Consider the following 24,527-nt stretch of genomic DNA (forward strand, 5'->3'; position numbering starts at 1 on the left):
ACTGTTCCAATACTTTTGGAGGGCACTGGTCAAACAATCTAGGTAAAAATAAAACGATGAAACTGTACAAAGTACTCATTTACCTTAAGCTGCCAGTCAAAGTCTTGTAGCGTAGCAGAAGCTACTGAGTTGGTTCTGGCAAGCAGAGCATGGAGAATGTCTTCTTTTCTGGCTTTGAGAACATTGAGAACAGCCTCCGAATGACTGCTGCTCACCTCCGACAGACCGGCAAGTACCTGGACACGAGCAGCGGGACAATCCGATTGGCAACCTCGCCCGCTAACAGCTGCTCACAGTCATGGTTGCTGTGTAAAGCTTTTGATTAAACGGTCACCTCACCTCCTCATCAGAGCTCTTGTTGCCGACTGCGCGACAGAAGACCGCTGACAATGAGTTGAGGAGCTCCAGCCATTCACCCGGGCTCCACGTGGCCTCGTAGTCCGCCCTGCGAGGGGGCTCCTGCCCACAGAGTCCATCCACCACCTTATGACAGAGCTGCACAAAGGCAAAACCATTTTGAGAGAGAACGAGGAAGCCAATCACGTGATCCGTGACGTAGGGTTAGGAACCAGAGCTCTCTTCCCCATCAACAACAATGCTAATCAAGCAGACTTTGTGAGAGCCAACGATTACTTCGGGAATTTTTGAGCCCGAACCAAAGAGGATGCGCAATAAGTTTTAGAAGCTGAGGGCTAAACGGATGCAGCTTTATTGATACACTACAACATCAGCAGCATTGCTAGGTGCTAAACATACAAGCTGACCAAAATAAAACAAACATTTACTGTACAATTTCCACTCTCGCTGGGATACCAAACAATAATCCCGTTTAGGTGAAGATTCAATCACAATCCTCACGAAGGGTTAAAAAAAAAGTTGCCATCCACCAGCCTCTCGGTCCTTGGTCACATGTGTCTACTACCAGGTGAGATGCATGATAGCGATCGAGAATTTACTTTTAGCAAGTTTAAGATGAAGCAGAAGCAACAATAGCAGCGTAAGCTAGCATTAACTCCTTGCTGTCAATGTGTTGCTAAAATAGGCCGTCTGCGTTAGCGCTTATAATAACAATATCACTCATATTTTGTACATTTTCAGGTTACAACATGTGAATGGAGTATTGTTGGCGGTTTCCTTCTTATTTTTTTTAGAGGGTTTTATGAGTGCAATAGAGGATCCTCCATCTTTTGACTCAATTGTTAGCTATTTATTTACAATTTCGAATGCATGAAAAAGCCAAGCATTTATGTTCTTGTGTTACATAATGTCCAGCTCCTCGGGATCCCCCGGGAGGAGCTGGACCAAGTAGCTGGGGAGACGGAAGTTTGGGCTTCCCTGCTTAGGCTGCTGCCCCCGCGACCCCACCTCGGATAAGCGGAAGAAGATGGATGGATGGATGGACATCGAAACCAGTGGAGGTGCAATTGGACCTCTCATTGCATAACTAAACAATATACACTACCGTTCAAAAGTTTGGGGTCACATGTAAATGTCCTTATTTTTGAAGGAAAAGCACTGTACTTTTCAATGAAGATAACTTTAAACTAGTCTTAACTTGAAAGAAATACACTCTATACATTGCTAATGTGGTAAATTACTATTCTAGCTGCAAATGTCTGCTTTTTGGTGCAATATCTACATAGGTGTATAGAGGCCCATTTCCAGCAACTATCACTCCAGTGTTCTAATGGTACAATGTGTTTGCTCATTGGCTCAGAAGGCTAATTGATGATTAGAAAACCCTTGTGCAATCATGTTCACACATCTGAAAACAGTTTAGCTCGTTACAGAAGCTACAAAACTGACCTTCCTTTGAGCAGATTGAGTTTCTGGAGCATCACATTTGTGGGGTCAATTAAACGCTCAAAATGGCCAGAAAAAGAGAACTTTCATCTGAAACTCGACAGTCTATTCTTGTTCTTAGAAATGAAGGCTATTCCACAAAATTGTTTGGGTGACCTCAAACTTTTGAACGGTAGTGTACATATTTTAGCAGGAATTTCACTCAAATAATCAAAGTATTTCTCATAGCCGTTACACATATGTTAGTAAATGACTTTTTGTTAGAGTTGCACATTTCACAAACACAACAAACAATAACAACAACAACAACAAAAAACAGTATTGTAGCAGGAATTTCACTCAAATAATGAAAGTATTTCTTATAGCCGTTACATATGTGTTAGTAAATGACTTTTGTTAGAGTTGCACATTTCACAAACACAACAAACAAACGTCCAACGCGGAGGACGACGGTTCGTAGGGCGAATAGCAGTTTAAAGTCGTCCGCTTTATTCATCAACACGAACCAATAACGCACTTGTGAAAGTTAAGTCTTCAGATATGTTGCAGTTCCACAAGGTTTAAACTTACTTTAAGACACTCCGGAGCAGGCAGGCCGGCCAGTCGCGTCGCCATGTTTACTTCCGCTTCTTCTTCCGCTTTCCGGTCAGCTGACGCAGCGCGGTGTCAAGTCACGTGACATCGAAATGCACGTACAAATAAATGAGGTCCATTTACCCAATAACCAAACGTAAATAATCCATGACATGGATTTGGATTTCGTTCACACTTTTACCAAAACGTGTAATTTGACCCTGCTGGTTTTAGAAATGATAGGGTTTGATGAAGGTTACGCCCCGCCCACACGAGCAGAAGGCGTCGAGTGGATCGATCCGACTTCGCGGCGTTTCCGCGGCGTGAGGCCCAGCGAGGACACCGTTAGTCGCTAACTAGTCGTGGAAGTCATTTGACGCAACTTCACTACGAGTCAGGCTTCGCGTGGGCATGAAAAGCAGGGTAAGTCTGATACAGGAGATGAAAGCAGCGTGTTCGATATTGCTACTGTATGTACAGTACAACTCATGATCTAGCCCTTGTATAACAGCCAGTATTCTATCTTCTGAAATATGGGAAGTCGTTCTTCCTTCAACACAATATATACAGTGGTGGTCAAAAGTGTACATCCACTTGTAAAGAACATCATGTCATGGCTGTCTTGACTTTACAATCAACTCTTATTTATTTGTGATGTAGTGATTGGAGCACATACTTGTTGCTCACAAAAAACATTCGTGAAGTTTGCTTCTTTTATGAATTTATTATGGCTCTACTGAAAATGTGAGGGTCAAAAGTATACATACAGCAATGTTAATATTTGCTTACATGTCCCTTGGCAAGTTGACCTGCAATAAGGCGCTTTTGGTAGCCATCCACAAGCTTATGCTTGACCACTAAATTGCTGCAGTTCAGCTAAATGTGTTGCTTTTCTGACATGGACTTGTTTCTTCAGCATTGTCCACACCTTTAAAGGCCTACTGAAATGACATTTTCTTATTTAAACGGGGATAGCAGATCCATTCTATGTGTCATACTTGATCATTTCGCGATATTGCCATATTTTTGCTGAAAGGATTTAGTAGAGAACATCGACGATAAGGTTCGCAACTTTTGGTCGCTGATAAAAAAGCCTTGCCTGTAGCGGAAGTAGCGTGACGTCACAGGTTGTGGAGCTCCTCACATCTGCGCATTGTTCACAATCATGGACGCCAGCAGCGAGAGCGATTCGGACCGAGAAAGCGACGATTTCCCCATTTATTTGAGCGTGGATGAAAGATTTGTGGATGAGGAAAGTGAGAGTGAAGGACTAGAGGGCAGTGGAAGCGATTCAGATAGGGAAGATGCTGTGAGAGGCGGGTGGGACCTGATATTCAGCTGTGAATGACTAAAACAGTAAATAAACACAAGACATATATATACTCTATTAGCCACAACACAACCAGGCTTATATTTAATATGCCACATAACAAACACCTCCCCCCTCCCGTCCAAATAACCCGCCGATACAACTCAAACACCCGCACAACACACTCAATCCCACAGCCCAAAGTACCGTTCACTTCCGCAAAGTTCATACAGCACATATATTTCCCCAAAGTTACGTACGTGACATGCAGACAGCGGCACGCACGTACGGGCAAGCGATCCAATGTTTGGAAGCCGCAGCTGCATACTCACGGTAGCGCGTCTGCATATCCAACTCAAAGTCCTCCTGGTAAGAGTCTCTGTTGTCGCAGTTCTCCACAGGCCAATGGTAAAGCTTGACTGTCATCGTTCGGGAATGTAAACAATGAAACACCGGCTACAACGTAGCCGCTACGTGTTTGTGTTGCTGCAGCCGGCCGCTAATACACCGCTTCCCACCTACAGCTTTCTTCTTTGCTGTCTCCATTGTTCATTAAACAAATTGCAAAAGATTCACCAACACAGATGTCCAGAATACTGTGGAATTTTGCGATGAAAACAGACGACTTAATAGCTGGCCACCATGCTGTCCCAAAATGTCCTCTACAATCCGTGACGTCACGCGCAAACGTCATCATACCGAGATGTTTTCAGCAGGATATTTTGCGGGAAATTTAAAATTGCACTTTAGTAATCTAACCCGGCCGTATTGGCATGTGTTGCAATGTTAAGATTTCATCATTGATATATAAACTATCAGACTGTGTGGTCGCTAGTAGTGGCTTTCAGTAGGCCTTTAAGTCAGGACTTTGGGAAGGCCATTCTAAAACCTTCATTCTAGCCTGATTTAGCCATTCCTTTACCACTTTTGACATGTGTTTGGGGTCATTGTCATACCTGCCAACCTTGAGACCTCCAAATTCGGGAGATGGAGGCGGGGGCGGCGGGGTTTGGTGGTAGCCAATGTTCCCTCTAATTTTTCATGTGTGTGAGCTAACGCACAAACACCCTGAGCATTCAGTGGAATGCAGACGTGCACACTGTGGTCATACCAGCAGCACATTTGTCTCAAACCTGACATAACAATTTAAATGTCTTATTATTATAATCAAGTGACTCGTCAATTTCAAGAGATTATTTTCTAATATATGTGATTTGGCCCACTTAGATATTGTTTTTTTTTGCATAATCAGCTATGCAGTATAGTATTTTATGCCTGGGTGGGGGTCCTGCTTTGGAAAGATTGTGTACCCCTTTCAGAGATCACATTTAGTTCCCCTTAAAACATTCACATGTTGCATGAGATGAAGTGTTTATTAACTTTCTGTCCGTAAAATAAATATTTTTATTAGCAATTATGTAGTCCTGTAACATCATTTCATGATTAACATCCAAAAAATAACATTCTTAACAAATAACAGTAGAATAAGCACACTGATTGAGGAGTCATAGTAAAACGACCTGAAACTGACACTTTACGTGAAGTGTTGGAGTTGTCCAATTTTGTGTGTGGCCATAAACGCACCAGTGGCTAATTGCCATAGTGTATGTGTTGGTGCAGGTGAGAGAGAGCAAGCGGCTGCTGTTGATACAACAGATGACAAAGAGTTGCTTTTGGCTTGGTTTGTACGGTAGACAACGACCAGTTTTGCTAAATAAAAGTATTTTACACATTGTTTTGGTGTGGTTATGGCCGACAAACAATTTCGCCAAATAAAGGGACCGATGGAATTCCTGTCCTCCTTTAAGTGTCTCCACAGACATTACAATAATTTAAGTGTTGACAAACATTGTTTTTATCTGTTGTGGCCGCCTTTCGTCACCTGTTACTCACAGTTGCATTGCGAAATCATACAAAACAAACAATTTGTTTATTTTGTTTAGAGTGGGATTTGATTTTTAGCGCGGCATAGATTTGCTGTGCGAAGAGGACGCGTGAGCAGTGCGCTATTGCGCATGTGCGCACCTTAGAGGGAACGTTGGTGGTAGCGGGGGTGTATATTGTAGCGTCCCAGAGGAGTTAGTGCTGCAAGGGGTTCTGGGTATTTGTTCTGTTGTGTTTATGTTGTGTTACGGTGCGGATGTTCTCCCGAAATGTGTTTGTCATTCTTGTTTGGTGTGGGTTCACAGTGTGGCGCATATTTGTAACAGTGTTAAAGTTGTTTATTCCGTCACTCTCAGTGTGACCTGTATGGCTGTTGATTAAGTATGCATTGCATTCACTTGTGTGTGTGTAAAAGCCGCATATATTAGGTGGCTGGGCCGGCACGCTGTTTGTATGGAGGAAAAGCGGACATGACGACAAGTTGTAGAGGATGCTACAGGAAGTACTATTAAGGCACGCCCCCAATATTGTTGTCCGGGTGGAAATCGGGAGAAATTCGGGAGAATGGTTGCCCCGGGAGGTTTTCGGGAGGGGCACTGAAATTCTTGAGTCTCCCGGGAAAATCGGGAGGGTTGGCAAGTATGGTCATTGTCCTGTTGGAACACCCAACTGCACCCAAGACCCAACCTCCGGGCTGATGATTTTAGCTTGTCCTGAAGAATTTGGAGCTAATCCTCCTTTTTCATTGTCCCATTTACTCTCTGTAAAGCACCAGTTCCATTGGCAGCAAAACCGGCCCAGAGCATAATACTACCACCACCATGCTTGACGGTAGGTGTGGTGTTCCTGGGGTTAAAGGCCTCACCTTTTCTCCTCCAAACATATTGCTGGGTATTGTGGCCAAACAGCTCAATTTTGTTTCATCTGACCACAGAACTTTCCTCCAGAAGGTCTTATCTTTGTCCATGTGGTGTCAGATGGAACAAAAATGGAGCTGTTTGGCCACAATACCCAGCAATATCTTTGGAGGAATAGCTAAACATGCTTCACTACACACCGTAGGAGGATACAATAGCGCACCGCTAACAGCAAGCTAGCGCGCCTGAATGTAAACAAACACCATGGGTGGATCTACACCTGACATCCACTGTAATGATACCAAGTACAAGAGCGTATCTAGTCGATACTACTATGATTACATCGATGTTTTTCATCGATGTATATTATATTTATTTTTAGTTGTTGTTGTGCAGGAAAGCAAAGTTTTTTATTCAACACGGATGACCACATTATAGCGTCTTTGGTGATGTTTGTTAGCATCAAGAATATATCCTTAATAGTATTAATAAACTAGATGAATACATATTTTGTAGGCTCGACAGCAAACATTGCTGAACAACATCTACAGATAAACAATGAGACAAAATATCAACTTCACACATAAAAACAACTGCAGACACGAATTGTAGATGAGACTAATATCTGTAGCAGGAAATCAACTGCAAACAAACTCATCCTTTTTCTCCTTAGTGTCACGATCACAGCAGCACAACACTCGGTATGTCAATCAAGTACGTTACTTAGCGATGCACCAATAAGCCCAACGTGGTCTGTCATGATTAATTTGTGGACCCCTCAGATGTAAAGACATGATGTGCCTCCAATATTTTCTTCTTTAAATACAGTGAGTGTCGAAGAAAGTGAGGCTGAGGCGAATAGTAATATCTTTGGTGATGACGAATGGTTTATACATTTCAAATTCTTATAAATCCACTCCATTCCATTTGTACATTTTTCATGATCGCGTATATATTTGTGTCCAAACCTTTCAAAATAGGTCCAAATCTGCACTGATGCAGGCAAACAAACAGTAGCCTGATGGGACTCGACTCTAGACCATTGCCTGAAACCCGGAGGCCTTTAGGTCACGTGATTGCAGTGGTTTCATGGTGTTTGGGGGTATGGGGGGGCAGTATGAGGGGAAGGGTGTGTGTTCTGAGGGCTTCAACGAGTTATTGAGTCTGGCAGTTCTGTCTCAGATGCTCTGCGGCCTACTGCCAGGCGGCAAAACAGTGAAGAGTCGGTGCGATGGATGGGAGGAATCGGTTAATATTTTGGTGGTTTTCTTGGCACACTGATTGTGTCTGCCAGGATGGTTAGAGAAACACTTTTAATCAATCCTCTGTGCTGCTCTTATTAATTGACGATGGTGGCAACGTATCAACGTAATTAAAACATTGTGCACCCATTGATGTTCCTCTGGGGTCAATTTGAGCCCATGCTGTTTCAGCCGTGAAAAGCTTGTCCGCAAGGGTCTGTTACCAAACATCCTTACATAATAATAATAATAATAATAGATTTTACTTATAAGGCGCCTTTCTGGGCACTCAAGGACACCGTACAAAATCAAAACAATAAAATCAATTGGATAAAAACAACAACAAAGATCGATAAGATTTGCAATGAATAAGCAGTCAGGAATAGGTGTGTTTTGAGTCAATCAATCAATGTTTACTTATATAGCCCTAAATCACGAGTGTCTCAAAGGGCTGCACAAGCCACAACGACATCTTGGGCTCAGATCCCACATCAGGGCAAGGAAAAACTCAACCCAATGGGACAATGAGAAACCTTGGAAGGGACCACAGATGTGGGGACCCTCCCACTGGGCGACCAGTGCAATGGACGTCGAGTGGAACAAGCATAATATTGTGAGAGTCAAGTCCATAGTGGATCTAACCTAATAGTGAGAGTCCAGTCCATAGTGGGGCCAGCAGGAGACAATCCCGAGCGGAGACAGGTCAGCAGCGCAGAGACGTCCCCAACCGATGCACAGACGAGCGTCCGTGCAAATCAAGACGAGTCTTGATTTGAAGAGGGATATTGAGCCTAAGTTACGAAGGTCTGGTGGTAATGAGTTCCAAAGATGAGGGGCAGAGCGGCTGAAAGCTCGGGCATCCACGGTGGACAGTTTAAATAAGGGGACAGTGAGATGGATGGATGAAGAAGATCTTAGGGAACGTGAGGGCGTGGCGACATGGAGCAGGTCAGAGAGATATGACGGAGAGAGGTTCTGGATAGCTTTGGAAGTGAGGAGAATTATTTTAAAGTGGATACAGTGTTTGATGGGTAGCCAGTGGAGTTGCTGCAGAACACGGGTGATGTGCTGGATTGAAGGGGTTCTGGTGATTATCCGGGCTGCAGAGTTCTGGAGAAGCTGAAGTTTGTGAAGTGACTTGTGAGGGAGACCAAACAGGAGAGAGTTGCAGTAGTCCAGGCGAGAGGTGACAAGGCTATGGACTAGTATGGCAGCAGTATGCGGGGTAAGGGATGGGCGAAGTCGATTAATGTTTCGTAGATGAAAGTAAGCAGACCGGGTAATGTTGTTTATGTGGGCTTGAAAGGAGAGCGTGCTGTCGAGGATGACATACCTCTACATATGTAGTGAACAAGTGTTCACTACACACTTGTAGTGAACACTTTTTATGACATAGGGGAATTTGTTGTGAAACTCAGATCTCCAAATCATCATTCACGCGTTCATTTCGTCTCGTATTGACAATTGCAATTCTCTTGTCACTCTTTTCAACAAGTCAACGCTAAAGAGACTTCAGACTGTACAGAATGCGGCTGACAGACTTTAGACCGGTGCACCCAGAACAGTCCATGTCACCGCCATTGTATCCAGTCTTCATTGGCTTCCAGTCAAATTCCGCATTGAGTTTAAGATTTTATTTCCAACTTTCCGTACTTTGCCTGGTGGGGCCCCTCAGTACATCACTGACTTGTTGTGCCCCTACTCTTCAGGGCGCAGCCTCCGTTCTTGAGGCCAGCTTCTCCTAAATATTCCAAAAATTGTAAAACCTGGGACACCAGGCATTTTAGGCTGTAGCCACCAGACTCTGGAACAACTTGCACCAGTCACTCCGCGAGCTTGATTGTGTTGACACTTTTAAGAAACATTTGAAAAGTTCTCTTTTTAGTAAAGCTTTTAGTTAGTGAACCCTTTAAATTACTTACTTACAAACCAATATTACCATGAGAATGTTCCTTCGCCCTGGGCATGAATAAGTTTGACCTTCTATTCACAGCTGCCAAAGTAGAACTGATATTTCCTTGCTTTGGAGTGCAGAACCTTGGTAGTTGAAGCAAAATAAGACAGCAGCAAACATATAAAGCTTGTATCAACATCAACACATCAATAGGGTTGAGCACCGGCCATCGATGGGAACAGGGACTACTTACATTACAATTCTCCCAGAACTGTCCACATTTTTAAACGTTGATTCCCATTTTCGATGCTGAGGGCCTCGACCGGAAGAAGCTGCGACAGAGACGGCTAGCAGCTAACTGTCTATCTCTGTACACTGTGTGGAGCCGCTACACCAAGTCAGTAATCCTCCGTTGCTTCAGTTTTTCACTACCATTATCACCAGAGGATTTTAGGACGAGGTTGAACATGTCACACACAGCTTAATAAAGTTTGAGAAGTGTCAATAGAACCGCTTTACAGCAGAAAATAAGCAGCAACTAACCGGAAATTACCAGGTATATTAATAAGTTAGACAACTGTTGGGCTGCTCCGTTAATGTCTAGAGACCACTGCCTGACAGACAAATCAATCTATACATTGGTAGTGTTGATACCAAGGGCAGTATCAGTATGTGATCGATACTTGAATGGTTAGTTCTTTTTCTGTTATTTTGTTGATGTTTGCAAAATAGAAAATAAGGCCCTAGACACACTAGCCATTTGAGAGCAAAAACCAAATAATTTCAATGAGTAGTAGATAGTTTTTGCCTTTGTTTAGTTATTTTGTACTATGACCTTGTTTGCCGATGGCACTCACCATCAGTTTTTACTACATGTGATTAGTGTTCACTCCTAGATGATGGGAATTGGCAGCATAAAACCCTGATTAGAGCAACCTTCTATCAATCTTCATGCATTTTAGATGTAAATATATGTTTTTTTCAATGAGGTTTTAAAAAATAAAATGAAACTTGTGTAAAAGTGTATCCTTGAGGACCCTCTGGCCCCGTGAGGATAGTGCATTTTGGACCCGGCCTCTTAAAAGACTCGCAATCGAGAACCATTGCGAACTAGAATTGAAACAAGGAACCGGAATCGGAATGATAAAATCCTTTATTCAGCTCCCCATGGTCCAGGCGACTAATCCTGTCCATGTTGTTCCCACCGCCTCACAACACTTTGCAAATATCGAATATCCTGCACATTGTGCTTATATCACAGAACCTGCTACCATACCGGTTTTTCTTTGCAAACAAATGTAATGATATACATGTTTTCATGTTCAGGATGAGGACTTACTGACAGTCCATACTACTGTGGACTACAGAGGAACAGAAAACCACAGTGAATAGACCCGGCTCCCCAGCTGTAGATGGAACGACTCCAATGTGTGCAGCGTCGATGTCGGCAGCTCTTCGCTCAAGAACCGGGCCTAGGCTCGTACTCGACCCAAATTAACCGCCACACCAATTCCCACTCAGTAGATCCACACAGCGCCTCACAGGGATGGCGGGAGAAGAGGAGAACCGTTGTTGCTCGCCACGGCCCCCGCCAGCAAGAGCTGAAAGACATGTCCAAAGTTTACAAGGGCAACGCCATCCGCACTACCAAGTACAGCATACTGACCTTCATCCCTTTGAACCTGTTTCAGCAGTTTCACAGGTAAGTCTGCAGTTCACAACTTTAGGGTCTGGGTGTTTAACAAATGCATAGACCGTCTGGTTTGACATCTGTTAATATCTCACCTCGACCAGATTTGTTTTGTTTGTTCTCTTTGGGCTGATCTGATAACACCTCATAGGTGGGAGGTACAGGTGTATGAAAATCACGATCAAAAGACCAAGGTCATTTCCACATCAACACAGATATCTGACAACTTATTTTTCGATGCAATCTTTTTGGTTTGTGTGATAAGCAACGTGTACTTATTATCACATGTTTTGAAGTCTTGTTTAACAAGTCCTAAAGGAGATTTGCAGTTTTTTGGAATTTTGCCTATCATTTCAGTGTTTCCCATAAACTGCCAAGATACCTGTGGCGGTGGGGGCGTGGCTATGGGCGTGGTCACCATGACATCATCGAGTAATTTGCATAATTTACTACAATGATATGATTTTCTCTAAAAAGGCTCAAAAAATGTCTACTTACTAATTAATAATAACAGTTTTGTTTTAAACGTCCATCAATCCATCCATCCATCCATCCATTTTACAATATAATTACAACACTTTATGTACATATTTATATACAGATTTGAACAATAAGTTATTAACTGAAATATATTTATTAGTTGTGGTTCTTACAAAAAATATATCTTATAAAATATAAAAGCTAAAATGTCTTTTAAAGCTCTGCCCCTTTAATTAGTGCATACTAAATAATTGAACTTTAGCCTACTACTACAACCATATTATTTACCAGCAACATAAAGTGAAACAGAGGCAGAGGTGTCCTGCCACAGTCAGTAACAAATAAACAGAAAACAGTAGTGGTCAAATACAAATAAGGCAACAAGAGAAGTATCCTACACTTCTCTTTTGTAAAGTAAATCTGAACAGCCTATATGGGCATCTACATCAACTATATGATTTGCCTGAGAAGCTGGACAGGACAAAAAAACAAAAAAAAAATCTATTTGTGGCGGACGTAATTCTTTCGTGGCGGGCCGCCACAAATAAATGAATGTGTGGGAAACACTGTATTTACAATCATGAGAGTAAGGAAGACATTTTTTCCCCTGCATTCTAACATATAAAAATCATCTCGTTCTAGGTAGCTATCAATGCAGCTAACAGGAGCAATCAATTCTACCTCTAAGTCACTTTAAAAATGCATTCAAAAACTGTCAACAATACTTAATTTACATGCTTTAACCTGTATAACATCCAAACTGTAGCTGTTATTGTAAGAGTGAACAGTGAGGAACTATTTTTCGATTGTACTAACACATCGGTGTGCTTTGGTATTGGCTGTAAAAGCTAACTACGGAAAGAGATAAGCTAGCTTCTACAACAACACGAAAGGAGTTTTGAGTTTATAATGCACAACACTGTGATAGGACACCAAGCTGTACTGAGTGAAAAACATGAACAATCATATTACAGTATTTGTAAAGTATTATTTCATGTTTTGTTTGTACACATCTAGCCACACAGTGTATGTACTGTAGATGTACTAACACACATGATGTACTGCGTGTATCATGATCAATATTAAAGTGACTCACTCAATGGACACTTGTCTCGTTGGTCCATTTTTTTCTGGTTTAATTGGGGTAATTCCATTTATGTCTTGGAGACCATGTCTCCAAATTCCACATTTGCAGTCTCGAGGCACTTTCACCTCACTCTATCGGCTTCCGTCTGCTCACGTTTCACCCTCTTCTTCGTGCTGGCTTCTAGAAGCAGCAGTTCATCCTCCCTTCATTCCGCTTCAAAAAGATAAGGTTGTGAATCCTCATTTGTCCAAAAATAGTCATCTTCGTTGTTTGTTACCAAGTCTGCCATGATTAGAACACACACTCGAAGTCGGAAACAGAAATCAATGCATGGAAGAAGTCAAAGATTTCCCCTTTAAATCCAGCAATTTGAATTTAAGGTCTTAAAATGTCTAATATTCTCCAAAAATCTCCTAAAAGGTCCTAAGTATGATTTTGAAAGTTCTTCAAAATCTATTAACGTCACTTTTATATAAAACGTGCATAAAAGCTTGCTTAAACATTTCCATTTTTGAGGACGCTAACGTAACTTCAAAACCTGTTCTGCTGGTCGGAAATTATAGATAGCTAGCGTGCTGTGCATTCTTTAGCCTGGGCCATAGGTTCAAAAATGACTTACTCACTGCCAAAAGCCACGAGTACCGTAATTTCCGGACTATAAGCCGCACCTGACTATAAGCCGCACCAGCTAAATTTAGGGGAAAATACAGATTGCTCCATATATAAGCCGCACCCGACTATAAGCCGCAGGGTTTTGATGTGTAATTAGCGTAGTATATAGGGGTTCCTGCTACCACGGAGGGGATTGTCGGGACAGAGATGACTGTTTGGGAACGCAAAGCGTCCCATTTATTAACTATAAATCTTTCAATCATTCAATCAAACTTTCACATCTTTGACATGGCGAACAGCATTCGTGCAGAGTACAAATAATACAATGGTGCAAAGTAATACAAAGTGCTCGCCTGTACGTTATCAAAATAACCAGCCTACCGGTATATGAAAAGTCAGTCTTTAATCATTGTGTCATCGTCTTCCTCCTGCGTACTAAAACCACCCAAATCCTCTTCGTCGGTGTCGGAGAAGAACAGGCCGTATATAAGCCGCACCCTTGTATAAGCCGCAGGGACCAGAACGAGAGGAAAAAGTAGCGGCTTATAGTCCGGAAATTACGGTAAATGTACAAGCAATGACTCGTAACGAGTTCCGGTTTTCATTTTGGTCGTGTTAACAGCGACTGCATGTCGACGTCAGTAACAGTATAAAAATTGTAGATTCCACTGTGTACCTCTCAAATGACAGATTGTACCAACCATACAATCCATGATAGATTACCTGTGTTATTATTGTGTTGTTTTTATGCATTTTTGTGTTGCTCTGACCATTCTCGCAGGGTAGCCAATCTCTACTTCCTGTTCCTGGCTTTGCTGAACTGGGTACCGGTGGTTGAAGCGTTTCAGAAGGAAATTACAATGATTCCTTTGCTGGTGGTTCTTGCTGTCATTGCCGTTAAAGACGCCTTGGAGGACTACAGGCGCTACCTCTTTGACAAAAACATCAACTGCAAAGTAGCACAAGTGTACTGTGGGTGAGTTATTCCCTTTTACTCTTTCTCTATTAGTGCAGATGTTGTCAGGTTCAAACACCAAACTATCTATTAAACGAGACAAGAAGCAAGGAATCAAGCAGAGACAGAGTTGAATTTTGCTCATGAGGAGAAACGTTTGGGGCTGCACACTCAGTTACAGTCTCCCACCACGCTCTAAGGTACAGCCCCACGCGCTCCTCTATTTATTCAGGAGTTCCCTAGTTAACATCACTGAGGCCGCCTCTAAAGGGAGTGGTCACACATATCATGCAAAGCAGCTCCAGTACACACGATACGTGACGGAATGTGCTGGGGGCCTTGTGATCGCCTTGTCTCTGCTTCGTCTGCGTGCTGTCCTCTTATCTTCGTTGAGGTACTTGAAGTCCTTGGCTGTTAGCGGGCTAGAACAAAGAAAACATCTGCGGCGAGGCCACCCCTTATATGCTGTGGAAGATAGCAAGTTGTGTGCCCTTGCACGAAGCAGAAAAGAGCACAATAGATAATAACTATAGCAACGGCTTTTAAGTATAACAGTTGTGTGATAACTTATACATAATTATTCTAACAAATATACCAAAATTTTCCGTCTTTGGCACGCATTTTGACCCTTGAATATGTTAGTTATCAGAGGTGTGGACTCGAGTCACATGACTTGGACTCGAGTCATGAATTTGATGACTTTAGACTGGACTTGACAAAATGTAAAGAGACTTGCAACTGGACTTAGACTTTAACATCAATGACTTGTGACTTCACTTGGACTTGAGCCTTTTGACTTGATAAGACTTGCTACTTTCCCCAAAACCCAAAGATTAAAAAGTTATTCTGGAGCGCTCCGTATCTTTCATTGTGTACGTGTGTGTGTGTGTCAGCGTGTGTGCTGTCGGTACAACATTCAATCAAATTAGATCCACCTTGTTTTCATCCGACAGCCTTCATCCAATCAAATTGCAGGACAACCAACGAAGAAGAGCTGTCAAACAACACGCCAGTGAGAATAAATGATACCAAAGATAGTTTCGTTCGGGTATAAAAACTACAAGTGGGTCAACAAAAAAGTAATTGCAGTGTGCAAAACATGCGGTTCGAAGATTACAGACGGAGACACGACAACTTCCAACTTCGTTCGACATTTGAAGTTGCACAAAGAACGGTAAGTTTTGAATGTAAGCTAACGTTTATTGGCTAAGTAACGTGACTTTTATTTGCTGTGTGGTTCAATCAGTGAGGCTGCAAACTCACTGCTAACGTTATTGCAAACACGGCAATATGTTGCGTCCACTGCCGTTCGCTACCTTATTCATACTTTTTAAGTGATTTTTTTTTAAATCAGGGTTGCATGAGGTACCTATACATAACGTTACGTTAGTCAATGTATCACACACAGTAACGTAACGTTAGACGGCGGTCAGCAGCACCGCATATTTTAGCCACCTACAAAAAGACAAACATAGTCAAATAAAGGTCAGTTTAAATGTATACTATGTTAAAGATCTACTGAAAGCCACTACTAGCGACCACACAGTCTGATAGTTTATATATCAATGATGAAATCTTAACATTGCAACACATGCCAATACGGCCGGGTTAACTTTTAAAGTGCAATTTTAAATTTCCCGCTAAACTTCCGGTTGAAAACGTTTTTGGATGATGACGTATGCGCGTGACGTCACCAGTGAAACGCAAGTATCGGTACCCCATTGAATACAATACAAAATAGCTCTGTTTTCATCTCATAATTCCACAGTATTCTGGACATCTGTGTTGGTGAATCTTTTGCAATTTGTTTAATGAACAATGAAGACTGCAAAGAAGAAAGTTGTAGGTGGGATCGGTGTATTAGCGGCTGGCTGCAGCAACACAACCAGGAAGACTTTGACTCGGATAGCAGACGCGCTAGCCGACGCTAGCCACCGACCGCACGGATGAACGTGGTGAAGTCCTTCGTCCTTCCGTCGATCGCTGGAACGCAGGTGAGCACGGGTGTTGATGAGCAGATGAGAGCTGGCTGGCGTAGGTGCAGCGCTAATGTTTTTATCATAGCTCTGTGAGGTCCCGCTGCTAAGTTGGTTCAATGGCGTCGTTAGCAACAGCATTTTTAGGCTTTGCCAAGCTGGAAATTATTAACCGTGTAGTTACATGTCCATGGTTTAATAGTATTGTTGATCTTCTGTCTATCCTTCCAGTCAGGGATTTATTTATTTAGTTTCTATCTGCATTTGAGCCCGATGCTATCACGTTAGCTCAGTAGCTAAAGAGCTTCGTCGATGTATTGTTGTGGAGATAAAAGTCACTGTGAATGTCCATTTTGCGTTCTGGACTCTCATTTTCAAGAGGATATAGTATCCCAGGTGGTTTAAAGTACAAATCCGTGATCCACAATAGAAAAAGCAGAGAGTGTGGAATCCAATGAGCCAGCTTGTACCTAAGTTACGGTCAGAGTGAAAAAAGATATGTCTTGCACTGCATTCTAGTCCTTCACTCTAACGTTCCTCATCCACAAATCTTTCATCCTCGCTCAAATTAATGGGGTAATCTTCGCTTTCTCGGTCCGAATCTCTCTCGCTGCTGGTGTAAACAATAGGAAAATATGAGCAGTCCTTCCTCCGGTGTCGTCACGCTACTTCCGGTAGGGGCAAGGCTTTTTTTTATCAGAGACCAAAAGTTGCGAACTTTATCGTTGTTGTTCTCTACTAAATCCTTTCATCAAAAATATGGCAATATCGCGAAATGATCAAGTATGACACATAGAATGGATCTGCTATCCCCGTTTAAATAAAAACATTTCATTTCAGTAGGCCTTTAAAAATATGTGTACATATTGCATAGGGCCCTGACATAAAAAAAAGTACAACTCTGTTCATTGTTATGTTCATATATTTATGTTTTTCATGTGTACGCACACATCAACACACATACAGTATCACACATAAACACACATACAGTATGAGATGAGATAAGGTAAGAACAGGATAGAAAGTGCTGTGGAACTAGTTCCAGTGCAATATGCCATGGAAATACAATGTTAACACTTGTGTACAAATAAGTACAGTTGCACTTGTTTTTTCAAATGTGTTTACTCTGTAAAGAAAAAAGTTAAATGTTTAAAAGGACTGGTTAATAGTGTTTTTATGAAGTGCAATGTCAACACTATTTTTTTCCTTCAATTTCAAATGTACTTGTTTTAATAAATAAATACAGCGTTTTAAAAGCACACACAATCTGTGTAGATATATTAGTCTGTGGTTAAAAGGACTTGTAAGGACTCGAAACTCAAAATGCAGGACTTTGGACTTGACTTGAGGCTTTGCAGTCTTGACTTTGGACTTGACTCGGGACTTGCCTGTCTTGACTCGATACTTGAGGGCCAATACTTGGGACTTACCAGTGTTTCCCATAAACTGCCAAGATACCTGTGGCGGTGGGGGCGTGGCTATGAGCGTGGTCACCATGACATCATCGAGTAATTTGCATAATTTACTACAATGATATGATTTTCTCTAAAAAGTCTCAAAAAATGTATAGTAAGTAATTAATAATAACAGTTTTGTTTTAAACGTCCATCCATCCATCCATTTTACAATATATATTAGCGGTATAGCTCGGTTGGTAGAGCGGCCGTGCCAGCAACTTGAGGGTTGCGGGTTCGATCCCTGCTTCCGCCATCCTAGTCACTGCCGTTGTGTCCTTGGGCAAGACACTTTACCCACCTGCTCCCAGTGCCACCCACACTGGTTTGAATGTAACTTAGATATTGGGTTTCACTATGTAAAGCGCTTTGAGTCACTTGAGAAAAAGCGCTATATAAATGTAATTCACTTCACTTCACTTCACAATATAATTACAACACTTTATGTACATATTTGTATACAGATTTGAACAATAAGTTATTCACTGAAATATATTTATTAATTGTGGTTCTTAACAAAAAATATATCTTATAAAATATAAAAGCTAAAATGTCTCTTAAAGCTCTGCCCCTTTAATTAGTGCATACTAAATAATTTAACTTTAGCCTACTACTACAAGCATATTATTTACCAGCAACATAAAGTGAAACAGGTGTCCTGCCACAGTCAGTAACAAATAAACAGAAAACAGTAGTGGTGGTAGATAGACACAAAGCTTCATCAAACATCTGATCCACTGAACAAAGAGCTCCAAAAATCTTGAACTTTAGACTGCCATCAGTTTTACTCCCTACACTTAACCATGTGTTTCCTACTGCCTGCAGACTTTGCACCCTTTGTTATATACACATGTTGTGTTTCTAATAGAAACACATTTAATAAAGTCAAATACAAATAAGGCAACAAGAGAAGTATCCTACACTTCTCTTTTGTAAAGTGAATCTGAACAGCCTATATGGGCATCTACATCTACTATATGATTTGTCTGAGAAGCTGGAAAGGACAAAAAAAAAAAAAAAAAAAGCAGAAAAATCTATTTGTGGCGGACGTAATTCTTTCGTGGCGTGCCGCCACAAATAAATGAATGTGTGGGAAACACTGCTTACTTATGACTTGCAAAACAATGACTTGGTCCCACCTCTGTGAGTCATACTCAACTGCTGCTATGTCCGTAAGGGGTGAATGACATTGTAAATCATCAATCTTTAATATTCCGCTGAGTTGTAAAAAGTGAACCTTAACCTTGTTTGCACAGTGTGTTGCTTTGAGAGGATTGATTGATTGAAACGTGTATTACTAGATTGTAAAGGACGAGAATACATTATATGAAACAGTACAGTTCACACAGTACAGTACATATTCCGTACAATTGACCACTAAATGGTAACACCCCAATAAGTTTTTCCACTTGTTTAAGTCGGGGTCCACGTGAATCAATTCATGGTACAAATAAATACTATCAGCATAATACAGTCATCACACAAGTTAATCATCAGAACAAGGACACCATAAAAGTGTAGCTCTCAGCTTCTTATGGTGTGTACATCAAGCTGTAAACCTGGAGAGTTCAAAGCAGCAAAGAAAGAAAGAGTATATGCATTGAATTATTTACAATCCGGGGGGTGGGATGTGGAGGGGGTTGGTAGGTTAGGCTGCTATCAGTATATTGCAGTTATCATACAAGTTTATCATCTGAGAAATAGACTAATGTTTTTATCCTAGCTCTGACGAAGTCCCGTAGCTAAGTTAGCTTCAATGGCGTCGTTAGCAACAGCATTGCTAGGCTTCGACAGGCGGCACAGCCTTAACCGTGTAGTTACAGGTCCAGTGTTTGGTTCGGTGTCTCCTGATAGTAGTATTGTTGATCTGCTCTGTATCCTTCCAGTCAGGGGCTTATTTCTTTTGTTTCTATCTGTATTTAAGCACGATGCTATCACGTTAGCTCCGTAGCTAAAGTACTTCGCCGATGTATTGTCGTGGAGATAAAAGTCACTGTGAATGTCCATTTCGCGTTCTCGACTCTCATTTTCAAGAGGATATAGTATCCGAGGTGGTTTATAATACAAATCCGTGATCCACAATAGAAAAAGGAGAAAGTGTGGAATCCAATAGGCCAGCTTGTACCTCAGTTACGGTCAGAGCGCAAAAAGATACGTCCTGCACTGCACTCTAGTCCTTCACTCTCACGTTCCTCATCCACGATGGCTCAAATTAATGGGGTAATCGTCGCTTTCTCGGTCCGAATCGCTCTCGCTGCTGGTGTAAACAATGGGGAAATGTGAGGAGCCTTTCAACCTGTGACGTCACGCTACTTCCGGTACAGGCAAGGCTTTTTTATCGGCGACCAAAAGTTGTGAACTTTATCCTAAATCCTTTCAGCAAAAATATGGCTATATCGCGAAATGATCAAGTATGACACATAGAATGGATCTGCTATCCCCGTTTGAATAAAACGATTTCATTTCAGTAGGCCTTTAATTACCTCTCAACAAAAGTCATTAGTTACCAGGATATGTGAGCGTTGAAAGTTCACCGTGGAAAGTAGATCGACTATGACAAAAGTAACACCGGCGTCAAAAGGAAAAGCAAGGAGGTGAAGAGGAGTCTGGGGTAAGAAACTGTGCTGGTAGAAAAGAGGCACAAAAGGCGGAGCAAATACTTAAGGCATAGATGATAAATACTGTGGGAGGACTTGAAAGTAGAATGCAGAACAGAAACACATAACCTACTATAAGACTAACCTAACTAATCAATTACAGATTATTCAGCTGGATTGTTCAATTAAGTTTAGTTTAGTTTGTTATTTCTTCGGTCAGTGGGCAAAGGAATAAACAAAAACTATTTTACACCAATAAATTGACAATTCTACAGACCGAAAGGGTTCAGGCTGAACTTAAAGTCCTACTGAAATAATTTTTTTTTATTTAAACGGGGATAGCAGATCCATTCTATGTGTCATACTTGATCATTTCGCGATATTGCCATATTTTTGCTGAAAGGATTTAGTAGAGAACAACGACGATAAAGTTCGCAACTTTTGGTCGCTGATAAAAAAAGCCTTGCCTGTACCGGAAGTAGCGTGACGTCACCGGTTGAAAGGCTCCTCACATTTCCCCATTGTTTACATCAGCAGCGAGAGAGATTCGGACCGAGAAAGCGACGATTACCCCATTAATTTGAGCCAGGATGAAAGATTCGTGGATGAGGAACGTGAGAGTGAAGGACTAGAGTGCAGTGCAGGACGTATCTTTTTTCGCTCTGACCGTAACTTAGGTACAAGCTGGCTCATTGGATTCCACACTCTCTCCTTTTTCTATTGTGGATCACGGATTTGTATTTTAAACCACCTGGGATACTATATCCTCTTGAAAATGAGAGTCGAGAACGCGAAATGGACATGGACAGGTGTGAATGAATGATGGGTTTTTAACATGTAAAGCGACTTTTGGTACTTAGAAAAGCGCTATATAAATCCCAGGTATTATTATTATTATTATTATTCACAGTGACTTTTATCTCCACGACGAAGATCTTTAGCTACGGAGCTAACGTGATAGCATCGTGCTTAAATGCAGATAGAAACAAAAGAAATAAACCCCTGACTGGAAGGATGGACAGAAAATCAACAATACTATTAAACCATGGACATGTAACTACACGGTTAATGCTTTCCAGCCTGGCGAAGCTTAACAATGCTGTTGCTAACGACGCCATTGAAGCTAACTTAGCTACGGGACCTCGACAGAGCTATGCTAAAAACATTAGCTATCCACCTACGCCAGCCAGCCCTCATCTGCTCATCAACACCCGTGCTCACCTGCGTTCCGGCGATCGACGGAGTGACGAAGGACTTCACACGATCATAGATGCGGTCGGCGGCCCGGAGACGGAGGAAGTCAAGGTGAGGTCGGCGGCTAGCGCGTCTGCTATCCATCTCAAAGTCTTCCTGGTTGTGTTGCTGTAATCCGCCACTAATACACCGATCCCACCTACAACTTTCTTCTTTGCAGTCTTCATTGTTCATTAAACAAATTGCAAAAGATTCACCAACACAGATGTCCAGAATACTGTGGAATTATGAGATGAAAACAGAGCTTTTTGTATTGGATACAATGGGGTCCGAATACTTCCGTTCACTCCGTGACGTCACGCGCATACGTCATCATACATAGACGTTTTCAGCCGGAAGTTTCCCGGGAAATTTAAAATGTCACTTTATAAGTTAACCCGGCCGTATTGGCATGTGTTGCAATGTTAAGATTTCATCATTGATATATAAACTATCAGACTGCGTGGTCGCTAGTAGTGGCTTTCAGTAGGCCTTTAAACGCCTAGTTCGCCTAACCCTGTTAACAAAGTCAAATACAAGATGCAGTAAAACCGCGAGAAATCAGGCCTTGTACACGGCATAGATAACTGTACAAATATATACACACCACCAATATGTAATCATCATGTACACACTACACACCGTATCAACATTGGACTAATGTTTTGTTTGATTTACCGTTACCAGCAAGAAGAGAGCCTACATGGAGAAATACTGGAAAGATGTTTACGTTGGAGACTTTGTACGTCTGCGCTGTGACGACATCATCCCCGCGGACATTTTACTGCTGTATTCCTCGGATCCTCGTGGCATTTGTTACATTGAGACTGCCAACCTGGACGGAGAGACCAATCTGAAGCAGAGGCAGGTGGTTCCAGGCTCACACCTGCAGGTAAGGAGGTGCACCTATTGTGCAAACACTTGAGTGATTCAATCATCTGAAATCGCTCGGTTTTTAAAAATGACGTCACCTCCGGCTCATTAGATATGCGTGGTTTACAAGTCACAGGTGGAGAAAATCCTCAGTGCTGAGCTCTGTAGAACTTGCACCTGGCTCGCTGACAACAAGCTATCCATCCACTTGGGTAAAACTGAATCCATCCTGTTTAGGTCCCACATCAAACTTAAGAAAGTCAATGACTTCACCATAAAAGTAGGTGACATTGTTATCACCAGGAAAGATGAGGTCACCTACCTAGGTTCCATTCTAGAGGCTAACCTTTCCTGTGATAAAATGGCAACCAAGGTAATCAAAAAGGTTAACCAACGAACAAGATTTCTCTACAGAATTTCCTCTCTGGTCAACAAAAGCACCTTGAGGATTCTGGCGGGAACTCTCGTTCAACCCTTTTTCCATTACGCATGCACCTCCTGGTACCCTAGCACCTCCAAAACCCTCAAATCTAAACTCCAAACATCTCAGAACAAGCTAGTCAGGTTACTTCTAGACCTCCACCCCAGATCCCACCTCACTCCTACCCACTTCTCTAAAGTGGGCTGGCTCAAGGTGGAGGACAGAGTTAAACAACTTGCACTGAGCCTAGTCTATAAAATCCGCTACACCTCCCTGATACCGAAGTACATGTCAAACTACTTCCTTAACGTAAATGACCGCCATAACCACAACACCAGGGGGAGCTCCACTAACCACGTTAAACCCAGATTCCCAACTAAGAAAGGTCTTAACTCATTCTCTTTCTATGCCACATCAATGTGGAATGCACTCCCAACAGGTGTAAAAGAAAGGGCATCTCTATCCTCCTTCAAAACTGCAATAAAAGTTCACCTCCAGGCAGCTACAACCCTAAACTAACACCCTCCCCGGATTGCTAACAATCAAATGTAAACAATCAAATGCAGATACTTTTTCTTTTTCTTATGCCTTCTGGGGCCGTACTTATCAAGCTTCTTAGAATGACTCCTAAGAAGTCTGCTAAGAGTTGACTTAAGAGTAAATAAATTCTTTGCTGAAAGCTGCACTTAAAAGTTAGTTATCAAGCGTCTTACTCACACTTTCAGCGAAGTGTAGGACTGAATCTTAAGTGTCACACTCGGAGCTGAATTACGACATTACTATGTGCCGTAAACGCAATTTTAGGTGACGTCATTTCTGTGTCCATAGAAATGACCAATCACGGAAGGGAATCCGTTGTCTAAGAATAAAGAAATATCTTGGAAATATTTAAGTGGACAATGGGAGTGTATATTTTGACAATAAACTACAAAATAATACAAAACAAACTAGTCCCCGCCGGCACTCACGCTACCGCTCCCTCTCTTCTCTCGCCCACACACTCACTGACGTCACTCACCTCACGGCCACACACATACGCTACTGTCATAACATTTTCTTTCCAATTCATTAATTAGGCAACTAATTTGAAACTGGTGTGGGTGGCTCTATATATACTAGCCCACTGCAGACACATGCAGAAATCAACAAGGAATCGAAATGTATTAAATCTGTGACAAAAATAATATCCGCTCTGTCTAAACGATACCGTTTGATCAGCTGCTCGTCATCAAAAAAAACAAAACATCGTTCCGCTCCCTGAACGTTGGCGCACGTCTCTCTCGCCTCAGTGCCATCCCCTGCTGGCAACTCCTAACCACTTAAGACACCTCTGAAGGTCTCTTAAATATCGTGGAGAGTAGGAGTGATTCTTAGACTTAAGAACGTTGATAAAAAGCTTTTATTCTTAAGTTTGAGAGTAGGACTAAATTTCGCAAATTCTCAGGACTTAAGTGTAAAATGGCACTCTAAGAAGCTTGATAAGTACGGCCCCTGATCTCTCTCTCTCTCTCTCTCTCTCTCTCTATGTCCACTACTTGATGTCCATATCCTACCCCCCTCCACACCCCTGATTGTAAATAATGTAAAT

General features: G+C 41.9%; 2 protein-coding genes across 4 annotated transcripts in view; one reads left to right on the forward strand and one right to left on the reverse strand.

Annotated features, from left to right (window-relative positions):
• Window positions 1–2,568, reverse strand: part of commd8 (COMM domain containing 8) — a 201,074-nt gene extending 198,506 nt beyond the window's left edge. The window contains exons 1-3 of one of the 2 annotated variants that reach the window (XM_062033894.1): window positions 2,374–2,568; window positions 340–495; window positions 84–236 (exon numbers count right to left, since the gene is read on the reverse strand). In XM_062033894.1, coding sequence (XP_061889878.1) covers window positions 84–236; window positions 340–495; window positions 2,374–2,418 — 354 coding nt within the window. In that variant the 5' untranslated portion in view covers window positions 2,419–2,568. The remainder of the gene's footprint in view (window positions 1–83; window positions 237–339; window positions 496–2,373) is intronic. The other variant, XM_062033893.1, reaches the window with a different exon arrangement.
• Window positions 2,495–24,527, forward strand: part of atp10d (ATPase phospholipid transporting 10D) — a 63,239-nt gene continuing 41,206 nt past the window's right edge. The window contains exons 1-4 of one of the 2 annotated variants that reach the window (XR_009824155.1): window positions 2,495–2,799; window positions 10,888–11,263; window positions 14,212–14,406; window positions 22,333–22,537. Coding sequence is in view for 1 of the 2 variants with exons in the window: in XM_062033892.1 (XP_061889876.1) it covers window positions 10,974–11,263; window positions 14,212–14,406; window positions 22,333–22,537 (690 nt within the window). In the remaining variant the exon portion in view is untranslated. The remainder of the gene's footprint in view (window positions 2,800–10,887; window positions 11,264–14,211; window positions 14,407–22,332; window positions 22,538–24,527) is intronic. The other variant, XM_062033892.1, reaches the window with a different exon arrangement.

Source organism: Entelurus aequoreus, linkage group LG23 (assembly GCF_033978785.1).
Source record: "Entelurus aequoreus isolate RoL-2023_Sb linkage group LG23, RoL_Eaeq_v1.1, whole genome shotgun sequence".
In the NCBI taxonomy this organism is placed as follows: Eukaryota; Metazoa; Chordata; class Actinopteri; order Syngnathiformes; family Syngnathidae; genus Entelurus; species Entelurus aequoreus.